The sequence below is a fragment of the Hemitrygon akajei genome, unplaced genomic scaffold, assembly GCF_048418815.1.
Source record: "Hemitrygon akajei unplaced genomic scaffold, sHemAka1.3 Scf000072, whole genome shotgun sequence".
Lineage (NCBI taxonomy): Eukaryota > Metazoa > Chordata > Chondrichthyes > Myliobatiformes > Dasyatidae > Hemitrygon > Hemitrygon akajei.
Window position 1 is genome coordinate 875,732 of NW_027331958.1, and position 21,332 is coordinate 897,063.

Sequence of the window (21,332 nt, forward strand, 5' to 3'; positions counted from 1 at the left end):
TTGTGATATCTCCCCGGGAGGGAGGGTCACCTGTTGGGATTCAGTTTAGCTCTGGTCTCGGACACCCGTTGGTGTTCAGTTTAGGACTGGTGTCGGGCAGCCAGTCGGTGAACACTTTTGGCTGATGTGCCTTGTCTCCTGCCCACAGGTTCGCCACGGGACACGACATCACTGAACATTCGGTGTTGATCCATGAGTACTACAGCCGGGAGGCCCAGAACCCCGTGCACCTCACCGTTGACACCACACTGCTGAACGGCAGGATGAGCATCAAGGCCTACGTCAGGTAGGGAGCGGGCCTGCCCGTCGCCATCCATTAGCCAGACTCGGTGGGGGAAATCCCGCCCTCGTTCCTCGGGCGCTTTGTTTCGGTGTGCACGGGGAGGGCAGCGTGGCCCTGTCACCAAGCCGACGTGAAGTTTGAACAGAGAGCACGGTGGCACAGAGTGGTTAGCACATGTCTCTGCTGTGCGGGCAACCAGGGCTCAATTCCCTCCGCTGGATTTTGTGTGTTCTTGCCGGGTGTGTTGGCACCCCGTCTGGTGCTCTGGGTTCCTGCCACAGGTTGGTAGGTTAATTGGTCTTCTGAGTTGCCCTGGGTTACGAAGCAGGTTCTCGCCCGAAACATCGACTGTTCACTCTTTTCCATGGATGCAGCCTGTCCTCCAGCCTTTGTGTGTGTGTTGATTTACATTTCCAGCATCCGCAGACCTTCTCGTGTTTAAGTCAGGGGTTTCTGGGCGGTGCAGTTGAAGCATAGGGCGTAGGAGCAGGACTGGGCCATCTCCTGCTCCTCTGTTCCATGACGACTGAGTCGTTACCCCTCTCAACCCCATTCTCCCCTGCCCCCCCTCTCGGGAACCTTTGACGATGATCCTCCTTGGCCATGGGAGTGATGCTGGAGGACTGGGGCAACACTTTACGGTATCAGCAACCTAGTTTCCTTCCCCGTCACTGCCTCTGAGGCGTTTGCACGTTCACCCTGTGACCGCGTGGGTTTCCAAATGCTCCTGAATCCTGTCCCCAAGAATCCTCTGCAGTAGTTTGCCCGCCACAAATGCAAGACTCACTGATCTTTGATTCCTGACAACCTTTCCAGAACAACAGAACGACACTTAAATATTTTTAAAATTTTATTTTATTGAGATACCGTGTGGAATGGGCCCTTCCGGCCCTTTGAGCCACACTGCCCAGCAACCCCCCCCCCCCCCCCCCCCCGGGCTTCATCGATTCTCGGTCCTACTCCGGATCGAATCCTGGGACCTTTTCTCTCCGGCGTCCTCCCTCTTCATCTCTCGAACAAAAGCCCCAACCTTACTGTCCCTCCCCAGAAGCCTCCCATAATTTGAGCTACCTGACTGGATGGCACATATTTCTCCTCATCCCTTATCTTCAACAATAACCCAGACAGGCTGAAAGCTGAACAGACCCTCTTACAGAGCGGCTGAACGAAATACATACAGAGTAAAAATCTGAACTGGGTCGTTACAGAAGATTGGTAGAAGACTGGGAAAGAATACAATGGATACATAAAATGCTGGAGGAACTCAGCAGGTCAGGCAGCATCTGTGGAAAAGAGTAAACAGTCGACGTTTCAGGCTGAGACCCTTCATCAGGACAGAAGAGAAAGAGGAGAAGTCCGATTAAGAAGGTGGGGGGAGTGGAGGAGGAAGTACAAGGTGGAACCGGGAGGGGGAGGGTTGAAGTTAAATGTTGGGAACTTGATTGTTGAAAGAGATACAGGGCTGGAGAAGGGGGAATCTGACAGGAGAGGGTAGGAGACCACGGGAGAAAGAAAAGGGGGAGGGGCAGCTGAGGGAGGTGATGGGCAGGGGAAGGAGAGAAGGTGAGAGAGGGAAACGGGAATGGTGAAGGCGAGGGGGCTGCGTTGCTGGACGTTCGAGAAATCGATGCTCATGACATCAGGTTGGGGGCTACCCAGATGGAATGTAAGGTGCTGTTGCCCCTCCAGCCTGTGTGTGGCCTCATCGCGGTAGTAGAGGAGGCCATGGACTGATACGGGTGGGTGTGGAGAGGATGTTTCCTATGGTGGCGGTATCCAGAACTAGGGGGCACATCCTCAAAATTGAGAGGCGATCTTTTAAAACGGGTAAGGAGGAATTCTTTAAGCCAGAGAGTAGTGAACCTGTGGTATGCTCTGCCACAGACTGCGGTGGAGGCCAAGTCCGTGGGTGTATTTAAGGTGGAAGTTGATCGTTTCCTGATCGGTCAGGGCATCAGGGGATATGGTGAGAAGGCGGGTGTAAGGGGTTGAGTGGGATCCGGGATCAGCCATGATGGAATGGCAGAGCAGACTCGGTGGGCTGAATAGCCTAATTCTGCTCTTATATCTGATGGATAATTGGGAATGGGAAGTAAAATTAAAATGGGTGGCCACTGGGTGATCCTGCATGTTCCAGATGCTGGGCGAAGCGCTCTCCCAATCTATGTTGAATCTCTCTGATATCCAGGAGTACCGGATACAGTAGATGCCCCAACAGACTCGCAGGTGAAGTGTCAGCTCACCTGGAAGGACTGTTCAGGGCCCTGAATGGTAGTGAGGGAGGGGGTGCAGGGACAGGTGTGACACTCGGAGTGGAGTTTAACCTGGCCAAGTGTGGAGCGCTTGCACCTTGGGCTGATTTCTCTGGAGCAGCGGAGGCCGAGGGGAGATCAGATCAGATGTTCAGGAGCCATGGATGACAGACAGACTCCACCCCGGAGCACGGTGAGAGGTTCTACTTGCCTTGCATTTAAGTTGAGAGAGGGGAAGGCATGTTGTGTGTGTTTTTTTTACACACGCAGTGCTGGGTGCCCAGAGTCTGCTGCCTGGGGTTAGGGGTAGTGGAGGCAGGTACGATAGAGGTGCTTGAGGGGCTCTTGAGATACACGAGGGTGCCCAGGGAATGGAGGGACAGAGGCACTGGGTAGGCAGAGGGGCATTTAATGACTGGTTTTGAGAGACCAGCACAACATTGTGGGCGGAAGGGCCAGGCCTCTGTTCATTGAGAAGGAGCAGGGAGGCGGACTGGGAGGGTGGGGTGTGGGAGCTCGGGCCAGTGACCGTCACTGATCATCTTCTTCTCCCTTCCCACCCCCACTGTTGACAGTGCGCCTCTGGGTGTTCCTGGGAAGACCATGGGGGTGATGTTCACCCCCCTCACTGTCAATTACGTCTACTACGACACTGAGAGGATTGGAGGTAGGGAGATGTCTCCAGTGACCCCGGTTATCACACCACTCCTGCCCCTCCGTCCCTTCCTGTCACCCATCACTCCCTTCCTCCCTGTCACCCCTTCCTCTCCCCCTTGCCCGTCACCCTCTCTCTTCCTGTCAGCCCCCCCCCCCCCCCCATCACCCGTTCCTCCCCATCACCCATCACCCCATTCCCTTTGGGCCTGCGACCGCCTCCCTCCCCTGTTTTCAGCCCACTCCACTCCCACTCTGCCTTGTTCTGACCTGCTCTCTCTCCCTCTCCCCCCCCCCCACCCCGCACCGCCCCTCGCAGTGGACCTGATCCAGAAGACGAGGAATAGCCCCTCTCGCACGGTCAGCCTCTCCACCGAGCTGGAGCAGGTGGGGACCTCGGCCGCCCGCATCCAGGACATGCTCAGCACCGTGCTGCAGTACGCCGAGGAGGTGCTGGTGAGTGTCTGCACTCCTCCCCGCCCTACCACCGCCGTCTCCGCAGCGGCGGGGAGAGCGGGAGGGGACGGGCCAGGGTGTGTGTCGGGTGGGGTTGCCATTGGAGAGCTACTCTGCGTACTCCTGTCGGAAGTGACCCCGTTTCACCGCTGTCCACGGGGCCAGCTTTGGTCCGAGCGCCGGACACACTCCTCCTCCGCGCTCTCCCCTCACCGCCTGACGTTGAATCCCTCTCCACGGAGAGAGTCGCGGAGTCGCCAAGCCTCGAAACAGCCACTTCATCCCAGCCCGCCCCTGCTAGCTGTGCTGCCTGGCAACCCAGCCCCACGTGCCCGCAGCTCTCTGAATCCCACGTACTTGTCCAGGTGGCTCTTAAACGTCGCCAATGTGCCCGCCCCAACGGCAATTTCTGCCAGATGGGCACTACCGGCCTCTGCCCCTGATGTCCCCCCCCCCATGAAATGTCTCGCTCCCGATCTCCAACCTCTGCCCTCGTCAGAGTCGGGTTTATCATCGCCGGCGTCGGTCGCTCGGTGACGGCAGGACGGGGCAAACACGTGATGGCCTGTTGCTGACTGGCAGAGTGAGAGGCGGGGGTTCCCATTCCCCCTCCCCCTCCCCGCAGGTAGTAATGAGAAGGGGGCGTGCCCTGGGTGGTGAGTGACGGGCGCTGCCTTCTGGAGACATCATCGATGTGGGGAGGGGGAGGGCTTTTCCCATGATGGAGCTGCCTGCCACGGCCCCTCCCCACAAAAGAATACTGTCTTCTCCCCCCCCACCATTCCTCTCACAATGACATGGAAATGGCTCCCCACAACAGAGCACCATATCAGAACCCGTTTTATCATCACGCACCCGGGTCATGCAATGTTCTTTTTCTTGCATCGTCACGACAGTACTGTGCAGAAATCTTAGGCTCCTTAGCTTTGCGTCCAAGGATGCACGTTGTATCGAAAAGACAGGCAGAATCCTGGACCAGACGGTGAACACCCCAGGGCTCTGAAAGAGGGTAGCAGAATTGATTGTGGAGGCAATCGGAATGATCTTTCCAGACTCACTAGATTCTGGATTGGTTCCGGAGGATTCCACTCTTCGAGAAGGGAGAGAGGCAGAAGAAAGGAAATCAAACGCTTAATACGGTGGTTGGGAAGGCTTTGGAGTTGGTTGTGAAGGGTGTGCTTTCGGAGTACTTGGAGGTACTGATAAAAGAGGCCGCAGTCAGCATAGTGGAAGTTTTGAGGAAGTAGAGAGGCGAACTGAAGGACTTAAACAGATTAGGAGAATGGGCAAAATACCCACAGATCCGCAGTGTCGGGAAGGGTGTGGTCATGCACTTTGGTGGAGTGGTCAAGCACATAGACTATTTTCTAAACGGAGAGAATATTCAGAATTTGGAAGTGCAAAGTATGGAGACTAGCTGTGTGCACGCTGCACTCTCGATCCAGGGTGTCAGCAATTACCTCTCCACCTCTTCCTCTGCACCCTCCGTCATCTGGACTGTGACTTCCAAATCCGGAAGTGCATTTCGCCGCTGACCCCTCCTTGCGACTAGTGCGTGATCTCCCGGCCCTCCGCCCTCCTGCTGTCCACAAAGAGTTCCTCGCTCTTACTGAACCCTCAGCGAGGCCCGGCTGTGTGCTCTGCCTCGTCTTCCGAGGCTGGTCGACCTCCGCCCTCCCCCCAGCGAGGGCCTGGATCCCTGTGGCCTTCTTGGTTCCTCACTGACCCTGTGCGCTGGGATCCAGTAGGAGGAGTCACTGAGGGGAAAACAGCAGCTTAGTGGGAGAGGGCAGAGAGTGGTCGTAGACGGGGTTGCCCCTCTGATTGCAGGCCTGAGATTAGTGGGAGAGGCAAGAGAGTGGTCGTAGATGGGTTGCCCCTCTGACTGTAGGCCTGAGATTAGTGGGAGAGGGCAGAGAGTGGTCGTAGATGGGGTTGCCCCTCTGACTGCAGGCCTGAGATTAGTGGGAGAGGGCAGAGAGTGGTCGTAGATGGGGTTGCCCCTCTGACTGTAGGCCTGAGATTAGTGGGAGAGGCAAGAGAGTGGTCGTAGATGGGTTGCCCCTCTGACTGTAGGCCTGAGATTAGTGGGAGAGGCAAGAGAGTGGTCATAGATGGGGTTGCCCCTCTGACTGCAGGCCTGAGATTAGTGGGAGAGGCAAGAGAGTGGTCGTAGATGGGGTTGCCCCTCTGACTGCAGGCCTGAGATTAGTGGGAGAGGGCAGAGAGTGGTCATAGATGGGGTTGCCCCTCTGACTGCAGGCCTGAGATTAGTGGAGTGCTGCAGGGAATCGGTGCTGGATGTGTGTTGTTGCTGGTCATCAACGATCTGGATGATAATGTGGTTAGCTGGACTGGTAGATTTGTGGATGACTCCAATATGGAGAACGGCGGAGTTGCAGCAACATCTGGGCCAGCTGTAAAAATGGCTGATGGGATTTAATACAGACCAGTGTGAGGTTGTGCACTTTGGGAGGACAAACTAGGGCGGGTCTTACACAGCGAGCAATAGGGCACTAAGGAGTGCAGTGGAACCAAGGGATCTGGGAATACAGGTCCATAATTCCTTGAAAGTGGCATCATAAGTAGATAGTGTTGTTAAGAGAGCTTGGCAACACATTGGCCTACATCAATCAAAGCATTGAGTGTGGGGGCTCGGTTGTTGGCGTTTTATAAGAGGTTGGTGAGGCTGAATTTTGAGTGTCGTGTGTCGTTCTGGTCACCTCCTGACAGGAAAGGTTTCAAAGGTACATTTAATGTCAGAGGAATGTATACAGTATACATCCTGAAATTCTTTTTCTTCACAAACATCCGCAAAAATAGAGGAGTGCCCTGAGTGGCAATTAAATGTTAAACCCCAAAGCTGCCCCCTCCCCTGCACAAGCAACAGCAAGGCAGTGACCCCCCCCCCACCAAACAACAACCCCCTCCCCAAACAGCAAAAGAGCATTGACGCCCTCCACCGAGCACTCAAGCAAAGACACAGACTTGCAGTACTTAAAGACCACTCGTTCACCTGGTAATTTGACAGACCGTAGGCATGTGTGCTCTCCCCCCCCCCCCCCCCAATAAGGGAAAAAGAGATGTCCCCATTTCACAGTGAGAAGGGAGACATAAAACAAATAGCTCGCTGGTTTACCAAGTTAAAAGTCTGTTGCGTCGCTTTTTCCGAGCTCGGGTCTCCGGGCGTGCAGCTCGCTGCCTCCATCTCCCATGGCACACCGATTTCCGGCAGAGGCACCGGCCTCGAGTCTGCCTGCGGAATCCCGAAACTCCGAAGGCGAGCTAGTCTTGTAGGCCACGTCCTTGGCGTGTCGAATGACGGCCGGTCGTGAGACCCCGAGAGCGGGTCCCAGTCCCGCAAAGAGCCAGAGTCAGCGTGTAACTCCAGGTCAGGGTCTTCAAAGGAAAGCTGAAAGGGAAAAATCAAAGGTATTAAAGATGGAAATAGAGCTGTTTCTGAAGACGCCAGCAAAGGAGTCACCGTTGTCTCCTAATCTGTACAAGGTTGTTGCCAGGGCATGAAGCCATGGGTTACTGGATCAGGAAGAATAGTTTGGACTTTATTTATTCCCTGGAGTGTAGGAGAATGAGGAGGCGATTGTGCAGCGTTGTACAGAGCTCTGAGGGGGGTAGGGAGGGTGAATGCTCGCAGGTGTTTCCCCCTCGGGTTGGGTGAGTCTTGAACTGGAGGTCGTGGGTTAAGGTTGAAAGGTGAAGCATTGAAAGGGGGTGGGGGGGAAGCTTCTTGGCGCAGAGGACTTGCCGGCAGAACTGCCGGGTGCGGGCTCAGTGGTAACATGGAGGGGAAGTTGGGATAGGCACACGGATGGGAGAGGTTTGGAGGGAGGGGCCAGCCAGGCACATACTAGATGGGCCAAAGGGCTTGCTTCTGTGCTGCATTGTACGTCTGACTCTGACCACGGTTGGACCTGGAGATGGTATTGTCCAGGAGGGGTTTTGGAAGTCGAATGTGGCACAAATCTCAGTGCAGCTTGTTTATTCGATGTTTATGACCCCAGAGGCAGCAGTGAATCAGGGCAGCAGATAACAAACACACTATCTCCGGCCTTCTCCCCGTATCCCTTCATGCCCTGAACAATCAAGAATCTATCAACCTCTGTCTTAAATATACCCAATGACTTGGCCTCCATGGCCACCTGTGGCAACAAAATCCACAGATTCACCACCCTCTGGCTAAAGAAATTCCTCCTCATCTCTCTATTCTCACAACCCTGGCTGTGCCCTCTGGTCCTAGACCCCCCCCCCCCCCCAACTTAGGAAGTCCCCTCTCCATATGCACTGTATCGAGGCCTTTCACCATTCAGTAGGTTTCAATGATATCCTCTCATTCTTCTGGACTCCAGTGGGTACGGGCCCAGAGCCATCAACTGGTCCTCGAATGACATGCCGTTCAGTCCCGGAATCATTCTCGTGAACCTCCTTCCTTAGATAAGGGGCTCAGAACTGCTCACAATACTCTTCAAGTGAGGCCCCACCAGTGCCTTATAAAGCCTCAACATTACATCACAAACGAGGAGACAGTCTGCAGACACTGGTAATCCAGAGCGACACACACAACATGCTGGAGGAGCTCAGCAGGCCGGGCAGTGTCTGCGGAAAAGAGTAAACACTGGTCGTTCCAGGTCGTCCTGCGAAAAGGCTTCGGCCAGAAACGTCAACTGTTTACTCTTTTCCACCGATGCTGTCCAGCCTGCTGAGCTCCTCCAGCATTTTGAGTGTGTGTTGCTCAACGTTAAATCCTTGCTTTTATGTACTGCTGTCTGGTGAACTACATGAATGTAACCTGGAAGGAAAGAGAGGAGAGGAGAGGACTGGTGAACTTGCCAGTTCACTGGTAAGCGGGAGATTCTGCAAATCCAGTGTATAACAGACGCACTGTGCCAAAGGAACTCAGCAGGTGAGGCAGCAGCTATGGAGAGGAAGAAGCAGACGGTTTTGGACCGAGACCCTCCACCAGGATTAAGAGGCTGCTGAGCGAGCTCCAGGTGGCTCTGGATGAAGGGGTGTGACCCCTGGACCAGGCTGCTGCTGGGACACAGGCTGGGGTCTGATCAAGCCTGGCTGCTGGCCTTGTGTCCCAGCAGCATCCTGGGATGTATCTCGCCGACCTCGTGCTCGACCTTTATTCAGAAAACTATCTCAAACAAGGCAGATGAGGGAAATTCTTTTGATAAGAGCAGTCAACGACTTTATCAGGATGCGAGCTTACAAAAAAATACAGAAGCCAGCACTACTGCAAATCCACTGAACACTTACAAGCAGGCGATTACACAGAAATACCAGCAAGCGTAGAGAAAGTTAAGCGACAAGAAAAAACGACAGTTCAGACCCCAGTCCAACACCACCCTGTCTGCTGTGTCGCCAATCTTAACCTGGAGCAGTACTGCACAGTATAGGCTTTTCAGCCCGTAATGTTGTGCCAGCCTATTAACCTACCCCTGTGATCGATCCAAGCCTGCATAGGCCTCCATTTTTAAAAATCATCAGTGTGCCTATCGAAGAGTGTTTTAAACGTATCTGACTCTGCCACCACCACCCCGGCAGTGCGTTCCATGCAGCCACCACTCTCTGTGCAAAGAACTTGCCTCTTGACATCCACACCATGCTTAAAATCAAGCCCCCTCGTGTTAGCCATTTGCACCCTGAGGGAAAAAGTCTCTGGCTCTCCCCTGGCTCTAAGCCTCTTTCCACCTTGTAGACCTCTATTGTCGCCACTCGTCCTCCTTCGCTCCCAGGAGGAAAACCCTAACTCACTCAACCTGTCTCCATGAGACAATCTGCAGATGCTGGAAGTGGCAGTCACACACACAGAATGCAGGAGGAACTCAGCAGGCCAGGCAGCATCTGTGGAAAGGAGCCAACGTGTTTCACTCAGAAACGTGCACTGTTTACACTTTTCCACAGATGCTGCCTGGCCTGCTGAGTTCCTCCAGCATTTTGTTTTTGTGTGTGTGTGTGTGTGTGTGTGTGTCTACCCTCATAAGACATGCTCTGCAATCCAGGCAGCATCCTGGCAAGCCCCCTCTGCACCGCCACTAAAGCTGCCACATGCTTCTTTTAGTGAGGCGGCCGGAATTGAACACAATACGCCAAGAGTGGTCTAACCAGGGATCTACGAGAGCTGCAACACTAGCACGCGGCTGGGCATCCTCCCACGTTGGCCGGTGCTCCCGGGGGGTCGGACCCCACATTTCTCCATTGTGTCTGGGCACTGTGTGAGGGGTGTGGCAAGAGCGGACCGTGGGGATGTGAGCTGCTGCCCCGGTCACCGGTGAGGTGGGGGTGTCTCCGGCTCAGTCAGCGTGGGAACGGGTGAAGGGTGGGCGGTCTCCAGAGCTCGCCGTGCTCACCGCTTCTCCCCCTCCTCCCCCGCAGTCAGGCAAAGTCACCCCCGATAACTCGGTGGGGCGGTTCCTGATCGACCTGGTGAACAAGGTGCCCAAGATCTCGGCCCAGGACTTTGAGACGATGCTCAACAGCAACATCAACGTGAGTCTCCTCCCGCCACGCACTTCGGCGGGCCCAAACGTTTGTTGGGGGGAGGCAACAGGGCGTGGGGAAGGCCGGGGTCACGTCGAGGGGGCTCAGTGGTGTGTGGGCAGGTCGTGGGAGTGGATCACAAGCTGGGTTCACGCTGAGAAGTCCGACCATGGGGCACCGGATCCCTGGGGGCCCTCCTCGAGCAGTTCCAGGGGTTTATTCACAGAGTAACAGGTGCCCACGTGATCCATGAATCCATTGGAAGGGGTTTGGGGTAACAGGTCACCGGCAGCGAGGCAGAGATTCGGGGATTTGGTCGTTGTACCAGGCCGGGCCGTCACCCGAGGGTTTGGGCATTTTATATGCAGAACAGAGCCAGGAGTCAGTTACAGGGTGGGATCAAATTGAGAGTGTCTAGGGATTATATTCAGAGTAACAAACACCCAGGACTGAACCACAGCCAGGCATCTGATTCAGGAGTTTGCGCTGTTTGCGTGTAGAGCAGCAGGTCCTGGGAGTGAATGAGAGGCTGAGATCTGATTGCAGGAGTGGTGGGGGGGTAGGTCCCATGGTCTCTGGGACAAGTGGGTCCTGGGAGTGAATAAAACTCTGTGATCTGATCAAGGTGTCTGGTCTACTTTAGGTCCTGGCAGACATACAGGCTGTGATCTGATCAAGGTGTCTGGTCTACTTTAGGTCCTGGGAGAGATACAGGCTGTGATCTGATCAAGGTGTCTGGTCTACTTTAGGTCCTGGGAGAGATACAGGCTGTGGTCTGATCAAGGTGTCTGGTCTACTTTAGGTCCTGGGAGAGATACAGGCTGTGATCTGATCAAGGTGTCTTGTCTACTTTAGGTCCTGGGAGAGAGATACAGGCTGTGGTTTGATCAAGGTGTCTGGTCTACTTTAGGTCCTGGGGAGAGATACAGGCTGTGGTCTGATCAAGGTGTCTGGTCTACTTTAGGTCCTGGTAGAGATACAGGCTGTGATCTGATCAAAGTGTCTGGTCTACTTTAGGTCCTGGGAGAGAGATACAGGCTGTGGTCTGATCAAGGTGTCTGGTCTACTTTAGGTCCTGGTAGAGATACAGGCTGTGATCTGATCAAAGTGTCTGGTCTACTTTAGGTCCTGGGAGAGAGATACAGGCTGTGATCTGATCAAAGTGTCTGGTCTACTTTAGGTCCTGGGAGAGAGATACAGGCTGTGATCTGATCAAGGTGTCTGGTCTACTTTAGGTCCTGGGAGAGAGATACAGGCTGTGATCTGATCAAGGTGTCTGGTCTACTTTAGGTCCTGGGAGAGAGATACAGGCTGTGGTTTGATCAAGGTGTCTGGTCTACTTTAGGTCCTGGGAGAGAGATACAGGCTGTGGTTTGATCAAGGTGTCTGGTCTACTTTAGGTTCTGGGAGAGAGATACAGGCTGTGATCTGATCAAGGTGTCTGGTCTACTTTAGGTCCTGGGAGAGATACAGGCTGTGATCTGATCAAGGTGTCTGGTCTACTTTAGGTCCTGGCAGACATACAGGCTGTGATCTGATCAAGGTGTCTGGTCTACTTTAGGTTCTGGGAGAGATACAGGCTGTGATCTGATCAAGGTGTCTGGTCTATTTAGGTCCTGGGAGAGTTACAGGCTGTGATCTGATCAAGGTGTCTGGTCTACTTTAGGTTCTGGGAGAGATACAGGCTGTGATCTGATCAAGGTGTCTGGTCTACTTTAGGTTCTGGGAGAGATACAGGCTGTGGTTTGATCAAGGTGTCTGGTCTACTTTAGGTCCTGGGAGAGAGATACAGGCTGTGATCTGATCAAGGTGTCTGGTCTATTTAGGTCCTGGGAGAGAGATGCAGGCTGTGGTCTGATCAAGGTGTCTTGTCTACTTTAGGTCCTGGGAGAGAGATACAGGCTGTGGTTTGATCAAGGTGTCTGGTCTACTTTAGATCCTGGGAGAGATACAGGCTGTGGTCTGATCAAGGTGTCTGGTCTACTTTAGATCCTGGGAGAGATACAGGCTGTGATCTGATCAAAGTGTCTGGTCTACTTTAGGTCCTGGGGAGAGATACAGGCTGTGGTCTGATCAAGGTGTCTGGTCTACTTTAGGTCCTGGGAGAGATACAGGCTGTGATCTGATCAAGGTGTCTGGTCTACTTTAGGTCCTGGGAGAGATACAGGCTGTGGTCTGATCAAGGTGTCTGGTCTACTTTAGGTCCTGGGAGAGATACAGGCTGTGGTCTGATCAAAGTGTCTGGTCTACTTTAGGTCCTGGCAGAGTTACAGGCTGTGATCTGATCAAGGTGTCTGGTCTACTTTAGGTCCTGGGAGAGATACAGGCTGTGGTCTGATCAAGGTGTCTGGTCTACTTTAGGTCCTGGGAGAGATACAGGCTGTGATCTGATCAAGGTGTCTGGTCTACTTTAGATCCTGGGAGAGATACAGGCTGTGGTCTCGGTGGGCAGGGTACTCACCACATCTGGTTGTGAGTTCTGTGTGATGTAAAGTTCTCTCTCCCTCTCTCTTGGCAGGACCTCCTGATGGTGACGTATCTGTCCAACTTGACCCAGGCACAGATCTCCCTGAACGAGAAGCTGGTGGCCCTGTGATTGGCTGCGGCCACTGGCCTCACCCGTTGTCAGATCGTCAACAAGCCTTTCCCCCTCTGGACCCCATGCTATTAAATTGTTCTTTATCGAAGCTCGTGCTGATGTCTGACTGCTTGCTGCCCTTGCTCTGCATGAACCTCCAGGTGGCTGGGGGGTGGTGGAGATCCAATGGATTAGGAAGCAGCTCGCTCCCCGTGGGGCGAGGGCTTGGGCAGGGTGCTTCCTCGCTGTGCTGACGCTTGGTTTGAGGAGATGGGGTCAAGGGTTGGCATTTCAGATGCTGCTGACAATTCTGTTGCCGGTGGGGTCCATCATGTCTGCCTCATCTACACTGGTTTGTGTGTGTCACTTGTCTTGAGTAGGGACGGTTGGAATTGGTTTATTATTGTTGACGTGTGCCAAGATACAGTGACAGTCTTGTCTTGTATATCGTTTACACAGATCACATCATTACACAGTGTATTGAGGTAGAACAAGGTCAAACAATAACAGAATTGGAATTGGTTTATTATTGTTGACGTGTACCGAGATACAGTGACAATCTTGTCTTGTATATCGTTCACACAGATCACATCATTACACAGTGTATTGAGGTAGAACAAGGTCAAACAATAACAGAATTGGAATTGGTTAATTATTGTTGACGTGTACCGAGATACAATCTTGTCTGGTATATCGTTCACACAGATAACATCATTATCAGAATCAGGTTTAATATCACTGGCATATGTTGTGAGATTTGTCGTTATGTGGCAGCAGTACCTGAGAATACATAAGAAAACACACATATTTAAAGCTAACTTAAATAGCCCAAAAACTGTCGTGAGGTAGTGTTCACGGGTTTAATGTCCATTCAGAGATCTTGATAGCGGAGGGGAAGTCTGTCCCTGAATCGATGAGAGTCTGCCTTCGGGCTCATGTACCTCCTTCCTGATGGTCGTAATGAGCAGAGAGCATGTCCTGGGTGATGGATGCCATCTCTTTGAGGCATCATGCCTTGAAGATACCCTGGATGCTGGGGAGGCTAGTGCCCATGCTGGAGCTGACTGTAGTTCACAACTTTTGCGGCCTATGTTGATGTGTGTCGTGCCTCCACCCCCATAGCAGGGTGCAATGCGGCCAGATTGAATGCTCTCCACGGTACATCTCTGTAGAAAGCTGTCACCTGAAATATAGTCACCGTTGTGCCTTCTTTGTAGCTGCACGATATATTGGGCGCAGGATAGATCTTCAGAGACGCTGACACCCAGGAACTGTTCACTCTTCCCTCTTCTGATCTCTCTATGAGGACTGCTGTGTGTTCCCTCGTCTTCCCCTTTCTTAAGTCTGCAGTCCTTTGCTCTCACTGGCGTTGAGTGCAGGGTTGTTGCTGTGACACCACTCGGTGAGCTGATCCATCTTGCTCCTGTGCCGCTTCATCACTGTCTGAAATTCTGCCGACAATAGGTGTGCCGTCAGCAATGGCATTTAAGCTGTGCTGTGTCACCGTTGTGTGTGTCAGGTACACTGGCCCAGATTTTGGAGCTTTATGATCGGAGTATTAAACACTGAGCTGTAGTCCAGGGAGCAGCAGCCGGATGTTGAACAAGGTACAAGAAACAATAATAGATTGCAGAGTGAAGTTCAGTGCAGGCGGACAAGAAGGTGCAAGATCACAACCAGCTTGGCTATGAGCTCAGGAGTCCAATAGTCTGATAACAGCGGGACAGTGGCTGCTGCTGAGCCTGATGGTACAGGCTTTTGTATCTTCTGCCCGATGGGAGAAGAGAGAATCTCTGGAGTAGGTGTATGCCGCTGTTTTACCAAGGCAGTGCGAAGTATAGACTCGCTCCACGGGGTGGGGGGGTGCTGGTTTCTGAGATGTGCTGAGCTGCGCACACAACTGCTGTTTCTGTTGGTTACAGGCTGAGCAGTCGTCACGCGTAAGCCTTGATGCTTTATATCAAGGCTTTCTGTGGTTGTCCATCTTGGGAAGGATGTCATGCTGATCCCCGTGACGCTGGGGGGGGGGGGGGGGTGAGATCCACCATTTTGGGAAGGGCGTGATGCTCTTGGTCAAAGTTCAAAGTAAAATTCTTCATCAGAGTACGTACATATCACCACATACAACCCTGAGTTTCTTTTTCCTGCGGGGCATACTTAGCAAATGTACAGAACAGTAACTGTAAACAGGATCAATGAACAACAAGCTGTGCAAATGTAGATATAAATGAATAATGAGCATGAAGTAACAATATAACAGAGTCCTTAAATGAGTATAGCTATCCCCTTTTGTTCAAGAGCCTGATGGTTGAGGGGTAGTAACTGTTCTTGAAGCTGGTGGTGTGATCATGGCCTGGGTGGTGACGATCTCTGATGACGGATGCTGCTTTTCTACAGCAACGTTTCCTGTAGATGTGCTCAATGGTTGGGAGGGTTTTACCCGTGATGTACGGGGCCCAATCCACTACCTTTTGTAGGATTTTCCACTCAAAGTCATTGGTGTTCCCGTACCAGTGTGTAATGCAGCCTGTCAGCACACTTTCCACCACACATCTGTAGAAGTTTGCCAAGGTTTTCAATGAGATGCCGAACCTCCACACACTCCTGAGGAAGTAGAGGTGCTGTCGTGTTATGGGTCTGGGACAGGTCCTCTGAGATAGTGACATCCAATAATTTAAAGTTATTGACCCTCTCCACCTATGATCTCCTGATGATTACTGGCTCATGGACCTCAGGCTTCCCTCAGTTCCTTGGTCTTTCTGAGATTGAGTGAGAGGTTGTTGTGGTGACACCACTCAGCCGAGTTTTCAATCTCCCTCTTGCATGCTGATTTATCACCCCCTCTGATACGGCCCAGTACGGTGGTGGTGGTCAGCAGACATGTATCTGGTGTTGGAGCTGTGCTTAGCCCCAAGGTCACGGGCGTAAAGCGAGTGGAGCCGGGGCCAGTACACATCGCTGCGGTGCTCCTGTGCTGATGGACATCGTGGAGCGACTTCTCCCGGCGCCCGAGCCGCACCTTCCGCCCTCTCTCATTGGTCAGTTTGTCCACCCGGCGCCCGAGCCGCACCTTCCGCCCTCTCTCATTGGTCAGTTTGTCCACCCGGCGCCCGAGCCGCACCTTCCGCCCTTTCTCATTGGTCAGTTTGTCCACCCGGCGCCCGAGTCGCACCTTCCACCCTCTCTCATTGGTCAGTTTGTCCACCTGGCGCCCGAGCCGCACCTTCCGCCCTCTCTCATTGGTCAGTTTGTCCACCCGGCGCCCGAGCCGCACCTTCCGCCCTCTCTCATTGGTCAGTTTGTCCACCCGGCGCCCGAGCCGCACCTTCCGCCCTCTCTCATTGGTCAGTTTGTCCACCCGGCGCCCGAGCCGCACCTTCCGCCCTCTCTCATTGGTCAGTTTGTCCACCCGGCGCCCGAGCCGCACCTTCCGCCCTCTCTCATTGGTCAGTTTGTCCACCCGGCGCCCGAGCCGCACCTTCCGCCCTTTCTCATTGGTCAGTTTGTCCACCCGGCGCCCGAGTCGCACCTTCCACCCTCTCTCATTGGTCAGTTTGTCCACCTGGCGCCCGAGCCGCACCTTCCGCCCTCTCTCATTGGTCAGTTTGTCCACCCGGCGCCCGAGCCGCACCTTCCGCCCTCTCTCATTGGTCAGTTTGTCCACCCGGCGCCCGAGCCGCACCTTCCGCCCTCTCTCATTGGTCAGTTTGTCCACCCGGCGCCCGAGCCGCACCTTCCGCCCTCTCTCATTGGTCAGTTTGTCCACCCGGCGCCCGAGCCGCACCTTCCGCCCTCTCTCATTGGTCAGTTTGTCCACCCGGCGCCCGAGCCGCACCTTCCGCCCTTTCTCATTGGTCAGTTTGTCCACCCGGCGCCCGAGTCGCACCTTCCATCCTCTCTCATTGGTCAGTTTGTCCACCCGGCGCCCGAGCCGCACCTTCCGCCCTCTCTCATTGGTCAGTTTGTCCACCCGGCGCCCGAGTCGCACCTTCCACCCTCTCTCATTGGTCAGTTTGTCCACCTGGCGCTCGAGTCGCACCCTCCACCCTCTCTTATTGGTCACTTTGTCCACCTGGCGCTCGAGCCGCACCTTCCGCCCTGTCTCATTGGTCAGTTTGTCTATCCGGCGCCCGAGCCGCACCTTCCGCCCTCTCTCATTGGTCAGTTTGTCCACCTGGCGCTCGAGCCGCACCTTCCACCCTCTCTCATTGGTCAGTTTGTCCTCCCGGCGCCCGAGCCGCACCTTCCGCCCTGTCTCATTGGTCAGTTTGTCCACCTGGCGCCCGAGCCGCACCTTCCGCCCTCTCTCATTGGTCAGTTTGTCCACCTGGCGCTCGAGCCGCACCTTCCACCCTCTCTCATTGGTCAGTTTGTCCTCACGGCGCCCGAGCCGCACCTTCCGCCCTGTCTCATTGGTCAGTTTGTCTATCCGGCGCGAGAGCCGCATCTTCTGCCCCCCCCCCCCCCCCTCACTAGTTAGTTGGTCCACCCGGCGCCCAAGCTCGGCCTTGCGTCATTGGTCAGTTAAAAGCATCACTTCGCGAGCTTCGCTCCACCTTTGGTCGGTTCCTCCGCCCGCAGCGCGAGCCCCACCTTTCTCCATCCGTTACTGGTTGATTAGTCCGCCCATCATGGGAGCTCTACCTTCCTCCTTCTGTCATTGGTTCATTAGTCCATCCATCGTGCTAGCCCCACCTACCTCCTTCCGTTATTGGTTGATTAGTTCTGACACGGCGCGAGCTCCGCCCTGAGAGAGAGAGAGAGAGAGAGAGAGAGAGAGAGAGAGAGAGAGTCTGTGAGGAGTGACTGAGGGCGAGGAGGGTCTCAGTGAGAGAGGGTCTGAGGGCGAGGAGGATCTTGGTGAGGGAGGTTCTGAGGGTAAGGATATTCTGTGTGAGGGAGGGTCTGACAGTGAGGGGGTTTTCGGTGGAGTGTCTGAGGCTGAGGTGGATCTCAGTAAGGGAGGGTCTGAGGGTGAGGAGGATCACGCTGAGGGTGAAGGGGGTCTCAGTGAGGGAGGTTCTGAGGGTGAAGAGGATCTTGGTGAGGGAGGGTCTTGGACCATGGGAGATCTTTAGGATGAGTGATGCTTTGAGTAGCTCCTGAGGTGAGGGAACAATCTAGGGTGAGATTCTGAAAGTGAAGAGGGTCTCGGTGAGAAGTGTCTCAGTGAGGGAGGTTCTGAGGGTGAAGAGGGTCTCGGTGAGAAGTGTCTCAGTGAGGGAGGTTCTGAGGGTGAAGAGGGTCTCGGTGAGGGAGGACCTGATGGTGAGGAGGGTCTCGATGAGGGAGGGTGTGAGGGTGATGAGGGTCTGAAGCTGAGGTGGGTTTTGCACCATGGGAGCTCTTTAGGATCAATGATGGTCTGAGTAGTTCCTGAGGTAGAGATGGGTCTGAGGTGGGGGCAAGCTGAGGGAACATGTATGAGGGATGGACTGAGGGAACTATTGAGGTAAAGGGATGGTCTCAGCTGAAGGTTCTCCTGAGGTAGACCGGTGGGCTGAGCTGATGGAGCACCTTAGGGTGAGGAATGGACCTCTGGGAGTCACTGTGGTAGAAGGACTATCTGACGTGAGGGAGCTCCCTGGCTGAGGGACGGTCTGGTGTGAGGAAGGTCCCCAGAGTGAGGGATGGACCTGAGGAGGGAGCTCCTGAGGTAGCAGGATGGTCTGGTGTGAGGGGACTCCCTTGGGTGAGAGATGGGGTGTTGTGAGGGAGCTCCCGAGGGTGAGGGACGGTGTGTTGAGAGGGAGCTCCCGAGGGTGAGGGACGGTGTATTGAGAGGGAGCTCCTGGGGGTGAGGGATGGTGTGTTGAGAGGGAGCACCCGAGGGTGAGGGACGGTGTGTTGAGAGGGAGCTCCCGAGGGTGAGGGACGGTGTATTGAGAGGGAGCTCCCGAGGGTGAGGGATGGTGTATTGAGAGGGAGCTCCCGAGGGTGAGGGACGAGTCTGAGGTGGGCAGAGTCCCAATGGTCAGAGTCCACTGATGACGGGTCTGTTACAGGAAGGTGTCAGACTGAGAGCGATGGACTCTCTGTGTCAGAGGCAGAGGCAACGTCTGGTGAGGAGCCACAGGGGAACATTGAACAACAGATGGAAACCAGGCTGAGGTGAGAGATGGAGCTGAGACTGGGAGGGTGAACATTTCCTCTGGTCTCACTCCCCACTGAGATATCACTGCTGTCCCATCCCTGCCCCTATTATCCTGAATTAATCTCTACAACACTGTCCACCATGACCCTCTGCTCTAGAATTACCTCCCGAGACCCCTCCACCACTGAGTGTATGTCCCTCATGATTGTCTACACCTCTATAAGATGACCACTCATTCTCCTACACTCCAGTGGGGACAGAACAAAAAGTCCCAACCTGCTCACCCTCTGTCCATAACTCAGTCCCACGAGTCCTGGCAACATCCTGGTAAATCTCCTCTGCACTCCGTCCAGCTTCATGATATTGTTCCTGTCACAGTGTGACTAAACCTGAGCATAGTATTCCAAATCTGGCCTCACCAACATCTTGTACAACGAATAATGTCAGAACATAGAAATAGGAGCAGGAGAAGACTCACAGACACGAGACAATCTGCAGATGCTGGAAATCCAAAGCAACACACACAAAATGCTGGAGGAACTCAGCAGGTCAGGCAGCATCTGTGGAACAGAGTAAACAGTCGACGTTTCAGACTGAGACCCTTCATCAGGACTGGAAATGAAGAATTCACCCTGCAGTCTGAGAGGGAGAAGCTAAAATCAGATGTATCAGTATTACAGTGGAGTAAAGGGAACTGCAGAGGCATGAGAGAGGAGCTGGCCAGAATTGATTGAAAGGGGACATTAGCAGGGATTTTGGCAGAGCAGCAATGGCTGGAGTTTCTGGGATTAATTCGGAAAGTGCAGGATAGATAAATACCAAAGATAAAATAGTTTTGTAAAGGGATGAAGCGGCAACTGTGGCGGAAAAGGAGTAGTCAAAGACAGGATGAAATCAAAAGAGAAGACATACAACAAAGCAATAATGAGTGGGAACCTGGAGAATTTTAAAACCCAATTAAAGGCAATAAAAAAGGAAGAAGGAGAAAAGATGAAATGTGAAGGTTAATTGGCCAATAATATAAAAAAGAATACCAAATCCTTTTACAGATTGCAAAGAGTGGAATACAGGGAATAGTGGAAAATGACACTGGAGAGGTCGTAATGGGGAATAAAGTAAGGCGGACAAACTTGCTAAGTATTTTGTGTTGGTCTTCACTGTGAAAGACACCACCAGTCTGCCAGAAATTCAAGGGTCAGTGGGCAGAAGTGAGTGTAGTTGCTATTACAAAGGGGAAGGGGTAGGTGAAAGGTCTGAAAGTAGATAAGTTTGTTGTACCAGATGGGCTGCACCCCAGGGTCCTGAAAGAGGCAACTGAAATGAAATGCTGGAGGAGCTCAGCAGGTCAGGCAGCATCTGTGGAAAAGAGTAAACAGTTGACGTTTCAGGCTGAGACCCTTCATCGGGACTGGAAATAAAGAATTCTCCCTGTAGTATGAGAGGGAGAGGGTAAAATCAGATGTATCAGTATTACAGTGGAGTAAAGGGAACTACAGAGGCACGAGAGAGGAGCTGGCCAAAGTTGATGGGAAGGGGACATTATCAGGGATGTTGGCAGAGCAGCAATAGCTGGAGTTTCTGGGAGTAATTCAGAAGGTGCAGGATAGATAAATACCAAAGATGAAGAAATATTGTAAAGGGAGAATGAGGCAACTGTGGCTGAAAAGGGAAGTCAAAGACAGAATAAAATCAAAAGCAAGAGCACACAATAGAGCAGGGATGATAGGAGAGTAGATAGAGTAGACTTCAGGAGGGCACCACTCCCCGTTGAACATCGACGGCTCCTCGGTAGAGATCGTTAAGAGCACCAAATTTTTTGGTGTTCACCTGGCGGAGAATCACACCTGGTCCCTCAACACCAAGTGTTGGGGCAGAAGTGAGTGCAGTTGCCGTTACTAAGGGGAAGGTGCTTGGGTAGCTGAAAGGTCTGAAAGTAGATAAATCAGTTGGACCAGATAGACTACAGCTCATGGTTCTGAAAGAAGCAACAAAATAATTCTGGAGGCATGAGTAGTGATCTTCAACAATCACTAGATTCTGGAATAGTAAGGTGTCCATTATTAAAGATGAAGTTTTGGGGTACTTGCAGGCACATGATGAAATAGGCCATAGTCAGCGTGGTTTCCTTCAGGGGAAATCTTGCCTGACAAATCTGTTGGTATTCTTTGAGGAAATAAAAGGCAGAATAGACAAAGGAAAGTTTGTGGATGTTGTTTACTTCAATATTCGGAAGGCCTTTGACCAGGTGCCACACGAGGCTGCTTAACAAGAGCCCATGGTATTGCAGGAAAGGTACGAACATGGATAGAAGAACGCCTGACAGACAGGAAGCAAACAGTGGGAATAAAGGGGCTCTTTTCTGATTGGCTGTCAGTGACTAGCTGTGTTTCACAGTGGTCGGTATTGGGAATGATTTTTTTTACCACATTATTCTGTATGTCAATAAGTTGAATGACAGAATTGATAGCTTTATAGATGATACAAAAATAGGAGGAGGGGGAGGTAGAGTTA

The 21,332-nt window shown here is 53.2% G+C and overlaps 1 protein-coding gene across 1 annotated transcript in view; it reads left to right on the top strand.

Moving 5' to 3' along the window:
- eif3f (eukaryotic translation initiation factor 3, subunit F) overlaps positions 1 to 12,836 on the top strand; it is a 38,772-nt gene extending 25,936 nt beyond the window's left edge. The window contains exons 4-8 of the mRNA XM_073037002.1: positions 149 to 286; positions 3,111 to 3,202; positions 3,509 to 3,645; positions 10,045 to 10,158; positions 12,668 to 12,836. Coding sequence (XP_072893103.1) covers positions 149 to 286; positions 3,111 to 3,202; positions 3,509 to 3,645; positions 10,045 to 10,158; positions 12,668 to 12,745 — 559 coding nt within the window. The 3' untranslated portion in view covers positions 12,746 to 12,836. The remainder of the gene's footprint in view (positions 1 to 148; positions 287 to 3,110; positions 3,203 to 3,508; positions 3,646 to 10,044; positions 10,159 to 12,667) is intronic.
- The last annotated feature ends 8,496 nt before the right edge of the window (positions 12,837 to 21,332 follow it).